Genomic DNA, 15,799 nt, shown 5'->3' with positions numbered 1-15,799 from the left:
TCGGGCCTTGGACAAACAGTATCCTTGTAGGGATCATCAACGAAAGGGCGGATGTTCTTATACAGGTATTGCCTCTGGAGTGATAATCCAGGAAGAGTCAGGATAACCGGTTCTCCATCTGGGAAATCCATGCCTTTCAGAAGGATCTGGAAAGGCAACTCGTCACTGCCTGCCTCTTTCTTGCCAAAAACCATTATGCTCAGCATCAAACCTGAAAACTGAATGAGACAATGAGAATTTTAGTGCTCATAAACATAGCAAGTGATGTGGCTGTTCTGAAGGTGTCTTGACATCAACACACACAAAAAAAAGTATTTCGACAGAGATAAATTAAAGCATGTACCAAACAACCCATACTTCCTTGGAACTAGAAAATAAATTGGTCCTGGCTGCAAGGGGTTACTTGGCAGGTGGACTTGCTGGGCATAGTTAAACGAGTAGTGCATAGTGATGTTGCGACTACATGGCCGATTGCTGCTTATGTCTTTGATTTCATTCTCAGCACACACTTTCACGAGTTCACACTTACATATTAGTCAGATAGAATAAATGGTGTATGCATATTTGGCGTGCTGTCCGAGGAGAGGGCTCCGGGCTCGGTATTAGGCCCGAACCCAGAGTAGGCTACTCAGTATTCAGTATCTTGAGCATTTGGTCCCCTGAAAATGAAACAGCAAACTAGCTAAAAAACTGAATTTTATAGATCTGGATTTTGCCAGAGAAAGGCTTACATTATTGTATTTCATTGTTTTTCACTGGACAATGACAAATAACTTCTATTCTATTCTATATTCCTGACATCATGCTTGTTAATGAAGGAACAGTTAGAAAACCGATTATAAACTGGTTGAAATCTTAGCAAGCAAGAGTTAACATGACGATTTATAAACTTGTCATGGTAGTGACCTGTCTGTACAATTTTCATGAATTCTTTTTTTTTTTACTCCTGGCATAGCCTACTAACTGGATTTCAATTCTCTCATGGCTGCTCTCCTATGTTATCATTCCCTCTGGGGTGAAGAGGCGATAGCATGGCTGCCCATCATTGTACTGACAATTACAGCTAAAAACAAAACAATATCACTTTGTTAAATATAGGAGCTGGCTACGGCAAACAATCATCATACACACCTACATGACATCATCAGCTAAGCTGATGTTTTGTAATACTATAGTAAGCAGTAGGCTATAGCCTACTGTGCAAAATGCCATAACCAGTGTCTGTTTTTCATAATCTTTTCACGCCCCCTTGTGGACTACAAGTCGTACTACATTTAGAGCACAATCAAGTATTCCACTGCACGTTAATGGACAAATGGCTTTTATTTTTTGCTTTACCATCCAACATCTCACATCAATAGATACATATTTATCTTTCATTACAGCATTATGTCAACCTTTACAAACAGTCAAGGACACTTTCAAATATGGCATGCTATTACACCTAAACATTATACTTGGCTTTAATATTATTAGTTTTAAGCTATGTTATTTACTACTTGACAGATGCTGAAATCATGGTAGAATTCTAATTTTAAAACATTTTTAACATGTAAACCTCAAATTTCAGTAACAAACACTCTATCAGACCTAATTATGAACAATAAATATTAATAAAGGACAATGTGCTTTGCTAGTGAACCGAATGTCTTTGGTGAGGACTTGAACAGTGTAATCAGCTGTGACACGAGGGGTCACAGATGTACCGGGACGGGACGGATCCCAGTCATCGCCTTGGCAAAGACTCTAATAAGAGCACAGGTGAAGAGCAGCATGCCATCTGAGTCCAGCTCATCAAGATCTCACCGCAGACAGAGCCAACATTCCACATGGCATATGGTTTGATATGTATAAATTATGTACTGTTTCTCTTTCTCTATTTTCAGCTCTGTGCTCTGTTAGCAGATGCAAGTGGAAATGTAATTATCACACACCTAGAATCATAATTAACACTAACACTACATATTGCAATCTCATAAAGCTACTAGAAAAACAAATTCACAAGTTCATCACATCACTGTATTGCAAACTCTCGTTCGGCTTGTAATTTCCATTATTAGCTTTTGATTCATTTTCCTCTGTTATTCTTATAGGCGAAAACATTTGTAGGTTTAAAACTTTAAAAGGTCATTGATGCCTCAAATCTTATTTTTATTATGGATGGGTCATTCTCAGGAAATGGTGTCCACATGATATAATTATTAGGATACAGACCTTAATGATTTTATATTATAAAAAAAAATACTTTGGTGTGTAATGCACAGAACTTTAAAAATAAAACATTCTGTTTTAAATGTATAATTTTCTTTGCAACATGCAAATTGCCATGCAATTATATTCCAATTTGTATGTCCATGCATCATAATATAATATAGATTATATATATATAAAAAATTAAACAAAACTGTCTTTTTGTTGAAATGTATAAAATGCTTAATACATTTGCAACAAAAACCAAAAATTTTTTTTTGATTTTTTTGACAATATATTTTAACATCATAAAAATGTTTCACCACACAATTTCTCTTACAGTCTTTATCAATATTTTTTATGGTCACATTTATGCAGGCTACGTATATTGGCTTCGTAAAGCTCAATAGTTGTTTTTGCAAACCAGGTGGGAAGAAATATCATAGTTATTAATGCTTTAGCTTTACAGACAAAAAAAAAATCTAAGCACAAAGCAAAAAAAAAAATTATAATGTGGGACTGGCCAATGACATTTAACTAAAAACCTGACATTTTCAAACACAAATGGCCTCGTTTCCTGAGAATGACCTGGATTTTGTCAAAACCTGATCCTAAATCTACAAAACGACTTATCCTACAGCAATAAAGTTGTAAAATTGAGTTAAAATGAATTATTACTAAATGTATGTAAGTGGAGTCATTCTCTTAATACAATATGTTAAACTTCGCAATATCTGGGACTCAGACGCACACTTTCAAAATGAACTCACACTCCTAATATAAAAAGCAAAGTAACCATAACCTAACACTTAACATTCATAAGCCCATGACATTCTTTTGTTTGCAGTGGGGAGCAGTCATAGTTGGCCCCTGAACAGTCGGAGAGATGGCGTACTAGTGCAGGCTATAGTTGGCAAAGGCAAGGACGCTATTGCTAGAAGTGCCACCCCGCTCCAAAAAACATTGGCAAGGCTCCCAGGAATAACTTCTGTCTTGGTCTTTCTCTCTGTGTCGCTGTAGCTATGATCTGGAGCGGCTCCTGCATCTGCTTCTCTGAATGTTGTCAAGAACCGTCTCTCTGCTGGATACTTAGCGCATCTTATAGTCGTGAGCGATGGCGGCCTCACATAGCTGACCTTTAAAATCCAGCTCAAAGGTAAAGTCCAGATCACGCTGGAAAGAAAACAGGAAGAAGCAGAAACGTTAAATTGTAGAATCATTATAACAATTTGAGTAAAGAAAGTTTAACTGAATAATACACTACCATTCAAAAGTTAGATTTATTGCATTATAACTGATTCAGTTAATCAAAAGTGACAGTAATGACTTTAAGGGCCCTATTTTAATGATCTAAGCGCATGGTCTAAAGCGCAGGGCAGAAGTGCACTTAGGTCGTGTCTGAATCCACTTTTGTTAGTTTAACGACGGGAAAAATGGTCGGTGCGTGCGGCGCATGGTCTAAAAGGGTTGTCCCTATTCTCTTATTGAGTAATGGGTGTGTTTTGGGTGTAACGTGCAAAAAACTAATCAGAGTCTCATTTCCCATTCCCTTTAAAAGCCAATTGCGCTCATGCCATGGCGGATGGCTATTTACATGACGGAATTTGCAAGTGTAAAGACTGAATGCTTCTCCAGAGAGCAAACGGATCTGCTCGTGTGCGAGGTTAAAGCTCTGTGTGTGTGTGAGGTTAAAGCACGCGAGCAGACCCTCTATGGGACAAGCCGGATTCCACCATATATTTTTGTACACTTTAATAATCTTTTACATTGTACTCCTTTTATTTGTAATATTTGGCTAGTTTGTGTGCTGCTGTGTGTGTGTTAAGCAGAGTGTACGTGCGTTGTGGACCCGCCTATAGGCGCATATTACTAATGCGCCCTTTAAATAACAAAAAAAAAATACTGCGCCATTGACTTAGACCAGGGGGGCAGGGTTTCATAAAATATTGAAGCTTCCCCGGGCGCCGCCACTGATTAGCGGACCATCACCTGCTGTTAGCATTCCATTGACTCCCATTCATTTTGGCGTCACTTTGACAGCGGATAACTTTACATCTGAGGTGTTTAAAGACTCCATTTGTCCATTATTTCTAAAGAAACACGAAAATGTATAAAAGGCTCCATTACCTTGTATCTTACGTTATGACTCCGTAGATGCAGTTTTTGTAAAAATAGGCTAACGATTGCGTCATAACCACGCGACTCTCTGTCGCACAGTAGAGAGATTACCGTATGGACAGGAGGAGAAGCTCGCGGGCAAACGGGGGGATGTGGAGGCAAAATGACAAAGTAATTAATCAGAATACTTAGCAAAAGTTGCTCCTGCTCCTAGCTCATGGACACCTCCTACTTACACTCTCCGTCTCTGCAAGTTTCGGAAGAGAATGATTCAGATTTCTCTTGGCACAGCTACTAGAAGTCTGCGCAGTACGCTCGACCATCAGGAAGTGAGAGCTTCTAATTGACCTCACTTTTCTCCGTTGAAACCTATGGGGTCGCTGTGTCCAGTTTATATACTGTCTATGCTTTAGACCAGGTTTTTGTTGGTCAATGGCACAGTCTATTTCTGTTGCCTCAAAATAGCAACGTGCCAACATTACACCTTGTTTTCAGACCAACACGCCAATGAATTGCAAAAGACAGTTATAATGTCAGAATTGCGAGATATAAACTCGCAATAGTGAGTTAAGTCAGACTTTTCAGATTTTTTTTTTCTCACAATTGCGAGTTTATATCCTATGGAAGCTTGTTTCCGCCACAGAAAAAAAAAAAAAGATAATTGCAACTTTTCATCTCACAATTCTGACTTTGTTTCTCGCAATTGCGAGTTTATATCTCGCAATTCTAACATTATAACTTGCAATTCTGACTTTTGCAACACAATTGCGAGAAAAAAAGTCTGAAATGTGAGATAAAAAGTTGAAATTATCTTTTAAATTGTTTTATTCCGTGGCGGAAAGAAGCTTCCATAATATACCGCAATTCTGACTGACTGATTTTTTTCTTACAATTGCAATTACGAAATATGAGATTACAATATGAGAATACAATATGAGTTTATATCTCGTAATTCTGGCTTCGCAATTTCAAGTTTATACCATGCAATTGTGAGGGGAAAAAAGTAAAAAAAATAATAATTCAGTGGTGGAAACAAGCTTCCACGGAAAAGTTTTTTTAAATGATAATAATATTTCGCAGTTTTCCTGTATTTAGATCAAATAAATGCAGCTTTAGTGAGAATAGAAGACGTATTTTCAAAACATTAATCAAATCATACCGACCTCAAACTTTTGAACAGCAGTGTATTTAAAGAGTCTGGAAAACATGTTTTGAGCAGTACCTATATTAATCAAAGAAAGAAAGAAAGAAAGAAAGCATATTAGTAATGAGGGCACATACCACGTTCTTCTCGTTTGGCTTCATGCTGACGGTGCCGACTATCTCCTCTCCTCTTTTTACAGTCAAATACTCCTCCAGATAAAACACTGTCTGCTTCCAGTGTGTGTACGGGGCATCTGGTGCTACAGTGGAGTAAACAGAAGAGAACATAAATAACATTAAATAAATAATAGGCTATATCACACATTGTCACAATCTCGTACTAACTCTGACAAATTCACTTCACACATTCAGGTTATGCTTTTCCAGACATAAATCTGTGTAAGCCTGTACTTATTTCTAGATTGCTGCAAAATAAGATGCAAATGTTTGTGTGTGTGCATTTGAGAGAGGAAGAAAGGACCCTAAAGGAGTCTATGTGTTAGTTTTCTTGCCAGCTGAAAGATCACTTGTGCTTCCGTTCCACCCAAGAGGAAACGTCTATATGCTGACTGAGCAATACGCAGAGCCTGAAAGGTCAATAGAACTTAACAGAGCCCTCAGATCAAAATCCCACAACACCTTACAACACTGCAACTCGACATCCAGGAGTCAGGTACTCTTTTGACTATACAATGCATTAGACTGCTAAGGTACACAACAGGGGGAAAAAAAAGAAATGCAACAACAAAACCCCCACACAAATCCTCTGTGTAAACCAGGAGCACAGATCTAATTTGTGTCCAGGTGTTAAAAAGACTTTGGGGACAGAATTAATAACGCAGAGGACATTATATAGCCTATACACAAATATTTCACATGTCATTAATTTACAGTATAATGAATTGTGGAAAGAAAGACAGCAGACCAACAGGTGTAGGTTTGCTATTGTTGACTGTATTAAACCAAACGACCGCAAGAGCACCATCATTGTGTCTGACTTTGCTTCAAAGTAAGGTGCATAATAATACATATAAACTCCCTAATATAACCCTATATGCAAATAGTGTAACACGCGTTTCATGAATAGCGCTAGATCGCGCTTGTTCTTTATGGAAGGCCAAAAGGGCCAAAACGTGTGAAACTGTCGTGTAAACACGTAATTACGTCTTAACACGCAATTTACACGTCATTTATGAGTTAATACGTAATTAACACGTTTTGGCCATTTTGGCCTTCCATAGTTCTTCAGCATCTTGCGTTATTAACAGTTTTTTCTTCAACACGCAATGCATAGACTGTAAAAAATAGGCACTTGCATTTCTGCATTCCATCAAGATGTAAAATTAGTAGCCTACTCTATCTATATGAATGAAATCAAGGTGCGTAATTATTAATTGAGTCATGAGGATATGGCTTGGTAAACGTATGTAAAGTCAAATAGCTTAAAATGTAAATAGTTTAATTATTTAGCCTACTCAACCTTACCTACATTATACAATAATTAAATAATAAATACATAATTATTATAGTGGGATTTTGTTCCTTACTAGCTGGTTACCAAAGTATTATTTTCAGCCCAAAAAGGTTGAGCCTACTGGGTGAATGTCAAGAAAATTAATAATAATGTGCAAACTCAGCAAAGGCTTCACCTCAAGTAGTAGGACTTGCAGACTCTGGTTATAGCCTATATGAAATTGTCATAGAAATTGTACTGCTAAAAGTTTATAATAACTTTAATATCGTTAACAAACTTTATAATGCTAAATTGTGATGATAATAAGCAATTATGAACAATATTTATTGACAAAATATAGGCTATTTTATTTATTATAGAGTGTAAATATATGTGTGTATGTAACTATTTTTCAGGTTTACTTCATCCTTGGTGTCTGTTTTGGTTTAATGCAATGTCTTTGGCATTGCTGTTTCACAACTGAGCCACTAGAGTGCATACATCGACCACAAACTCAAAGTACACATTCACATACGCCACTGTGGCCACAAGTGTATAACATAGAAGTTTTTAAACACGACACCTGTGGAGAAGCCAGTCTTTTTATGACACTTGGTGAATTCGATATTAAAGTAGGTGACCAAAGCATGGACGTAATCGTTCCTCTGGATCTGCAGACAGAAGGAGGAGGTGAAGGACAGATCCTCTGGCTTCACTGTGTAGATGTCCACTTCCTGAGAAAAGACAAGCAAAGCTTAAGTTGCTATTTCATGGTCAAATGAAGGCTGGCCATGTGCCAGTAGCTAATAATGTTCTCAGCTGTGTTTCTTTGAAGTATCAACTATGTATCAAGAAAATTTAAGCAAAAAACTAAAAAAGATTTATATGGATAGCATAACAGATTATTTGGTCTTGGTAGAATGAGAATGATAATTTAAGTATTTAGATGTTTTACATCTGATTGCAGACTTTGGTATCTCCTGAATCTCTTTGCTATCTCACAATTCTGACGTTTTTTCCCCCCGCACAATTCTTACATAGAGTCATTTCCTCCGAGTTATGAGATATAAACTCGCAATTGCGAGTTATAAAGTCTTAGTTGTGAGATATAAATTTGCAATTCTGAGGGCAAAAAAAAAGTCAGCTCACAATTCGGACATAGTTTCTCGCAACTCAAAGTTTATAGCATAATTCTGAGAAAAAAAGTCATATTTGTGAGATATAAACAGACTTTTTTTCTAATAATTGCTACTTTTATCCTGTAATTCAGATTTTTTTTCTCAGTATTGTAAGATATAAACTCACAATTGTGAGTCCTAACTGCAAAATATAAACTCGGAATAAAAAATAAAATAAAATAAATCAGAATTGTGAGATAATGATTATTTTAAATGTATTGTTTTATTCCATGGCGAAAACAAGCTTCCATTCATTTCTCTTTCCTGTGGGAGAGAAAAAAAATCATCCAGCTTGATCTCTTATTCTCTCTCTATCCATTTAGTCTATCTAATTCTTCTGAAATGTCATACTGTACTGGTAGCATTACAGTAATTATGTTAGGATGTTATTACTGCTCTTGGATCAGTACGTTCAGACCGCTATTTCAGACTCCATCATTTCCAGACAGTAAACTGAGCCCTGTCTCTCTGTCTCACCACTGATATATCTGCCTGAAAAACAACGGGAAACTGTTATTTTCTATCTCTCTCTTTGTGTTTTCCTCTCACTCTCACCTCCATTAGACATCAGGCTTCCCATTTGTAAATGTGTCCGATCTACTTTAGATTCAGTTATGAAGCACAAAGTTTGAAATGGAGCATTAATCACTGTATCAAACAAGGCGATAGAGGAGGTCCGTTTGAGTGCGTGCTTCACACTTCCATTTAGCACTTCATTTAAGTGCCTTCATCCATTATCCCCCCGCTTTGCTTCATTGGACAGATCTGATCTTTAAAGTAAGTTACTTATCTAAACTTTAAAGAAAGATGGATGCGAGTAAAGGACAAAATGTGACCCTGGACCCCAAAACCAGTCACATGGGTAAATTTCTTGCAATTTGATCTGAAAGCTGAATAAATAAGCTCTCCATTGATGTATGGTTTGTTAGGATAGGACAATATTTGGCTGAGATACAACTATTTGAAAATCTGGAATCTGAGGGTGCAAAAAAATCGAAACTGAGAAAATCGCCTTTACAGTTGTCCATTTATGTTTACGATTGTGCTGCATTCACTCACAAAAATATATGTTTTATATATTTATCAAAATATCTTCATGGAACATGTATTTACTTAATATCCTAATGATTTTTGGTATAAAAGAAAAATTGAATATTTTTGACCCATACAATGTATTGCTGGCTATTGCCACAAATATGCCTGTGCGACTTGTGGCTGTTTTTGTGGTCCAGGGTCCAGTGGCGGAGCCGGGATTTTTTCATAGGGGTGGCCAGGCAAGGGCCAGCAACCAGTCTGGGGTGGCACAGAAATATTAATTATTTTATCATAAAAAATTATTTATGTATTGAACTGTTTTAGTGCCTACACAACTGAATAAAGTTAATTTGTACTTAATTGTAATTGAGATGGTGAATTAGGAATCATGGAATGATGAGTGAATTTTATATTTTTTTATTGTTACCCACCACCTCATATTAAAATGAATTAAATAGTAATAAAAGGGCACACACTATAGCTAAAGTTCAACTTGCTCAGTTAGCTTGGTTCTGGTTCTCAAAATCTCCAATAGCTTGTTCTACATTGTTGCATCTTCATGGATGAGATAACATGCAGATAAATACTGTAGTCCAAAGATTATTCAACCTTCAATGCGTTTGATATAATCAATGAACTATTCAACCAATTCTGAGTTTGTCAAATAAAAGTTTAACTTTCTATATTAGTTGTCAAAATAAATAATTGCAACATACCTAAATTAAAAAGGAAAACAAAAGTTCTCTTTTGAATCCCCAAGTGCAAGGATGTGAACAAGGCGGAAGTCAACAGCACATAATGTAAAATGTTATGTTTTTCATAATGTAATGTTGGCAGAATGTAAAATTAGTTATTTTATGGATTTAAAAATTATCCATTTTTGTTTGTCCTTTACAAATGAACGCAAAATGAATGCCTATCGTCTAGTAGGCCTACAAATGCACAGTGCTCACATTTATTTGGACATTAAAACCAGGGGCGGCTGGCCAATAGAGGGCGCTAGGGCGCCGCCCCCCCATGAGTCAGACCACAGTTTATGAGCCACACTCATTAAATAAGTAAATACATACATAAATCATACATACAAATTGTCAGTATTTGTGTGTTTGAGATATTAAATACATCCAGTATTTGTGAAAAATATGATAGAAATTCAAAATATCTGCTTTTTCTACACATCCCCCACGTCTCATCAGCTCTGGGGCGCTGGGAGAAAGCGCCCCAGGAAGGCGGGTCTGTGAAGCAGCTTAGCCAATTGCTGATTTAAGATATACATGTTTGACATAAACTGTAGCCAATCAGCGAGCTCAAATCTAGTCAGCTATGGGCGCTTCTGTTTAGCGCCCCAAGCTGCGCGTGCCCGAGCCGAGGCACGCACATCTCTATCAGACAGCGTCTATCTGCCTGGCTAGCTGGATGCGGTCATGCTAATGCCTTGTTTTGCTTTCCGTGATTACTTTTTAAAACAACAGCGACAGATCCAGCATGGACAGTTACCGGAGTGAGGGACCTGTCTGAGAAAGTAACTAAACTGTTTGAGTTAAATTTCAGATGCAAATGGAAAGTTTGTGCAGTTTGTTTGTTTTTGTGTAAGAATGCCTCCGTCTTGTAATATGGCATTAAATAATTACTGACGTTTTGACAGAGCACGGGTATCATGCAGTTTGTGTTAAATTGTGTTTGGGTGGTTAATACTAATAATTATTTGTAATACTATTATTATTATTTTTCGGTTTAAAAAGATATGTAAAGGCAGTGGTTCTCAAACTGGGTTTGTGGTGGTTCTCAAACCGTGAGGTGACAGAAGGGGGTGCGGAAATGCTGAATTTTGCCGTTCCTTTAATACTACCTCATCTTAAAATACGATTTAAACAGCGATTTAAACTCTCAGGTTAAATGCTGTAAATACATGAAATCCGATCAAATTACCTCATCTTTTGCGGTCAAAACTGTCTGCGTTTAAGCAGCGTGTATAAGCTATATGACAGGTCTTGAGCAGATTGCTGCCTCAGCAAATCGCGCTATACTGCCGTTCTCGACAATGTTTGTAAAAGTAGGGATTTAGCACTTACTAGCATGAAGAACAAATATAGACACAGGCTGTGCATGGAGATCGATATAAAGAATCAAACTCTCTTCGATACAAAGACATGTGCGAGTTCCTGTGTTTAATGTTGATCACATTATATGAAGATCCACACGATTGCAAATGTCACATTGATTTTATACAACAGTTCAACAAACGAAATATTAATATTAAGTGATGTTCATTTTCAACACAGTTGTCAGTATTTTTACAATAAAATAATAGCTCCAAGTAACGAAAGCCACAGCAGTATTTGTGAACGAATCTGCGGCTTTGAACGAATCTTTAGAGTCAATGATTCAATGATTAATTCACAAATAAAGCCACTTGCTTCATTTCTGAACGATTCAATGACTCACCACCTACTGGCGTTTTTAATTTAATATTTAAAAGCATCATTTCGTTTTTACCATCATTGCATATTTATCTATTTAACTTTTTTTTAATTTATTTTTTAGCATTATTCATGTTATAAAGGTATTTGTAAAGGCAAAAATGCAGTTGAAAAAATCGATTTAATGGGCAAATATTGTCCCTTACTGAAAAAGGTGTGACTGAAGAGTGGGGGTATGCAGAAGGATATTAAGCCTCTTGGGGTACAACTCTAAAAAGTTTGAGAACCACTGGGACTGGGTTAAGGAATAGAACAAAATAAACATCAAAGCACAATACACATACCAAGGGCAGAAAGTAGGCCTAATAGCCTATTCCCATGGTTTGAATATGACACAGCCCCACCTAAGATATTTTTCACCAGCCGCCACTGATTAAAACATTACATATCAGTTTGTACCTTATATTGTGATCTCACATAGCAGAATATTTTAATACAGAGACATATGTGACGCATATATAACAAATACATGCATGCAGTTTTGACAGCTTTAATCGCCTTTTTGATTCTTACATGAGTTAATTGACGACTACTACGGCTACAGCACGCCGCATTTGCGCGTGATGTGCGCAAGGACAGTACAACGGCGGTCAGCCGTATGACAGAAAAGTTAGTTCGTTTTTCTGACAACATCTCATCTTAACGAAGATAGCCAACTGAACAAGGACAACGCCCTTTCCTCAGCATCTGACAGAAGTGTCACAAGCTTTCACACACACCTTCTAAAATAAAAGTAGCATCAGAAAAAAAAAGAAGAGAATTATGTTTGTTGTTGCCTTCACACTATTCGACTTCCTCAAAACGGTCTTGCAACCCACCAGTTGAGAAAGATTGACTCTATATTTACTATGTGCATATCACTGTCTGATGTTCTGCTGAAGCTCACTCGGCACTTGCACATTTCCGCACTCGTTTGACTTGCGCCTGGCGCTGAGGTGAAGTTGGAGTGTGCGTCTGAAAAGTCTCACGTTTTTTGTGGTCTTAAAGAGACGGTTCAGCGTTAAAAAAAAACGCAATTTTTGTCAATAAAAAAAGAGACAGAAACAGCAGTTGTGAGAGGGGTGGCCAAAGGGGTGGCCAAGCTCAGACCAAGGGTGGCCACGGCCACCCCCTAGCTCCGCCAGTGCAAGGGTCACAAATATCAGGAAAGGTCAGTTCAGGACATGTGTCAATCAGTAGAAAAATAAAGTGGCATACAATGGCTCCAAATGGTATTATGACAATTAAGTGGCCCCTAAAAATGCATTATTTATATAAATGTGACCCTGGACCACAAAACCAGTCTTATGGGTAATTTTATTAAAATTGAGATTTATACATCATCTGAAAGCTGAACACATAATCTTTCCACTGATGTATGGTTTGTTAGGATAGGACAATATTTGGCCGAGATACAACTATTTGAAAATCTGGAATCTGAGGGTGCGAAATAAAGTTGTCCATTTCTATTCGCGATTGTGCTGCATCCACTCACAAAAATATATTTTTTAGATATTTATGGTGGGAAATTTACAAACTTTCTTCATGGAACATGACCTTTACTTAATATCCTAATGATTTTTGGCATAAAAGAAAAATCGATAATTTTGACCCATACAATGTTTTGTTGGTTATTGCCACAAATATACCCGTGCTACTTAAGACTCGTTTTGTCATCCAGGGTCACAAATACAACATGAAAATAATCAATCAGATTTTTTTTTATCCGTGTATCCTTAGCTAAAGGTGACAAGTGACTAGTTAGTTCTGAGAAAAATATAGCATTATTTGATTGTAGATATGGGTTTAATGTTATCTTATATGCAGTGAAATTAATGTACAGACAATGATTGACAATGGTATACATACAATTCTTAAATCCCTTTATTTAGTCCTTTACATATCAAATTGTTTTCCAGCTTTGATTTGCATCAAAGTTTTAAATTGGATTAGTTGTGACAGAACTGCTAAATTCATATCTGGGAAAAGCTGAAAATCCTTTTGTTTCAAATATTTATTCCATATTAGAGAGGTTTGCAGATGCATTTCACAGTCCATCTGTGGAGCCATAAACTTTCCAGGCTTGATGAATCCGATTCAACCAATAATCATCTCATCAGCACCTTCTCCAGTGGTTTATAATGAAATGAAATTGCATTTCAACGGATCATTATGTAACTGTCACACTGAGTGATGCAGCTAATGATCGGTTACACACTAATGCTGGTGTATTCTCTGTGGATCTTTATCTTCTCGTCTACCACGCACGCACATGTGAGAAACACGCACATACACATATAAGAAGTGTTTTAATGGCTGACCTTGATCAGGCAGGCATTGGAAACCATTTGCTTTGAGTCCACGATGTCCACCAGTGGTTCTTTCATTGCTACGTTCCTGATGCAGGTCATGTCAAAACCATAAACGTTCTCCCACCCTGCTCAAACGTAGACACATTTGATTTTTAATAAACAGAGCGTGACTCTGAGCGAGGCCCAGAAAATACTCTACACGAATGTAAAGATCAGCACTCTATTTCATGTTTCAAAATGTATTTCCAATTTATAGTGCAAGAAATATGTACTGTAGAAGATATTAGCATAAACTATCCTATGGTTTTCTCTTGCTCACTTTAACAGTTTGAAGAAAATCTTCCTGAACAAGTCTGATCTTATAATTAAAGCTACGCTATGTAACTTTATAATATATATATATATATATATATATATATATATATATTATATATAGTATTTCACAAAATTACTGGTTTCCCTACATTTTTTATCTAAGTGCTACCTAGACTTCTTTCAAAAACATAAAAAAATAATAATAATCTTACTAACCCCAAACGCCTGAACGGTAGTGTATAAATCAAACATTTAGTTTGTTATAGTAAATGTATTATAAGCTTTTTTAATACGTTTTTAATGAGTTTCTTTTTTTTTTTTTTTGGCAGGAAAATCAAAATCAATATAACAAGAACATAAATTTACTTGAGAAATAGCATGGCATATATAATTGTAGCATATGCTGTCCCGACTGAACAAAATGGTTTTTATTTCTATAAAAAAAAAGTAAAACGACAATGGGGTGGTGCTGCAGCGGGCAAGTAATGTAATCGGTATACTGACGAACACAGTGTAACACCAGTAACACAGACTACCACAGCAAGCCTAGTGTATGTGTGTGTATTGGGACTCACAGTGAATCTTGAAATCCTTGTACTGCCTGTCTTCAATGGCCACCACATAAAGAGCAGCCCTGTCTGGGAACATCAGACCTCCAGGTTTCTAAAGATGAAGAACACATGTCTATGTTCACTCTCTAGAGACATTGGCTGTACACATACTCTCACACAAAACCATGCTTCCTGTATTACACACACACAAACACTGACCAGCCACTTATCTCTGGCGTAGATGACCGTGTTCAACATTGACTCATAAAAAAGGCAGTAGCCCATCCACTCTGAGATGATAATGTCCACCTGATCTACCGGCAGCTCCGTCTCTTCCACTTTCCCTTTAAAGATGGTTATAACTGGAACACACAGACAAATAAGGCCATGCTTGACAGATCCTTTCTACTCTTTGAATTTTTAAGGTCAGTTAAAAGATGTGGGTCAAAGCGTGTGTGTGTGTGTGTGTGAGTGAGAAAGAGAGAGACTCCAGCTGAGAATGTAAAACATCAACTTTTATTGCAATTCCATGAAGAGATACTGCAGTGGTCTAATCCCTGAATGAAAACTGAGCATGTTATAGTGCTATTATGTTCTAGCTAATCGAAAGAGCCAGAATAACCTGTTAGCAATGTGCTGTTTGCTTGCTAACTGATGGCTAACTGAAAACAAAAAGAAGGGGAATATGTGATGCATTTTAAAACATGTTTACGAATTACGGTACTTTGCAGCAATTTTTTTTCCATCATTTCCAATCAGATATTGAACAGAATTAAAGTTTTAGCCAATTTTATTTTTAATTATTGGATAGGATTCTATTTGTAATATTTTTGACAAATAAATGTAGCCAAGGTTTGAAATTAACACCTGCCAACCTGCCAATTGCGAGTAAAAATCAACTGTGGCGGGTAACGCTGTCAAATCACTAGCCAATTTGGCGTTTTACTTATTATGTTTACTCACTTTGCTGGGGAAGTTTGTGTAAACCAAATCTGCGCAGATTAAGCGCAAATACTCAACTCGTGAGTCATCATGATATATTAAA

General features: G+C 36.9%; 1 protein-coding gene across 2 annotated transcripts in view; it reads right to left on the bottom strand.

The window, feature by feature from the left end:
• Nucleotides 1–2,479: 2,479 nt before the first annotated feature.
• LOC311290264 (protein arginine N-methyltransferase 8-B) overlaps nt 2,480–15,799 on the bottom strand; it is a 38,837-nt gene continuing 25,517 nt past the window's right edge. For both annotated transcript variants that reach the window (XM_084408641.1, XM_084408640.1), the window contains exons 5-10: nt 14,974–15,116; nt 14,779–14,866; nt 13,898–14,013; nt 7,488–7,638; nt 5,590–5,711; nt 2,480–3,363 (exon numbers count right to left, since the gene is read on the bottom strand). In XM_084408641.1, coding sequence (XP_084264767.1) covers nt 3,280–3,363; nt 5,590–5,711; nt 7,488–7,638; nt 13,898–14,013; nt 14,779–14,866; nt 14,974–15,116 — 704 coding nt within the window. In that variant the 3' untranslated portion in view covers nt 2,480–3,279. The remainder of the gene's footprint in view (nt 3,364–5,589; nt 5,712–7,487; nt 7,639–13,897; nt 14,014–14,778; nt 14,867–14,973; nt 15,117–15,799) is intronic.

Source organism: Rutilus rutilus (genome assembly GCF_951802725.1).
Source record: "Rutilus rutilus genome assembly, chromosome: 5".
In the NCBI taxonomy this organism is placed as follows: domain Eukaryota; kingdom Metazoa; phylum Chordata; class Actinopteri; order Cypriniformes; family Leuciscidae; genus Rutilus; species Rutilus rutilus.
This window is presented reverse-complemented; position numbering and strand designations above follow the sequence as displayed.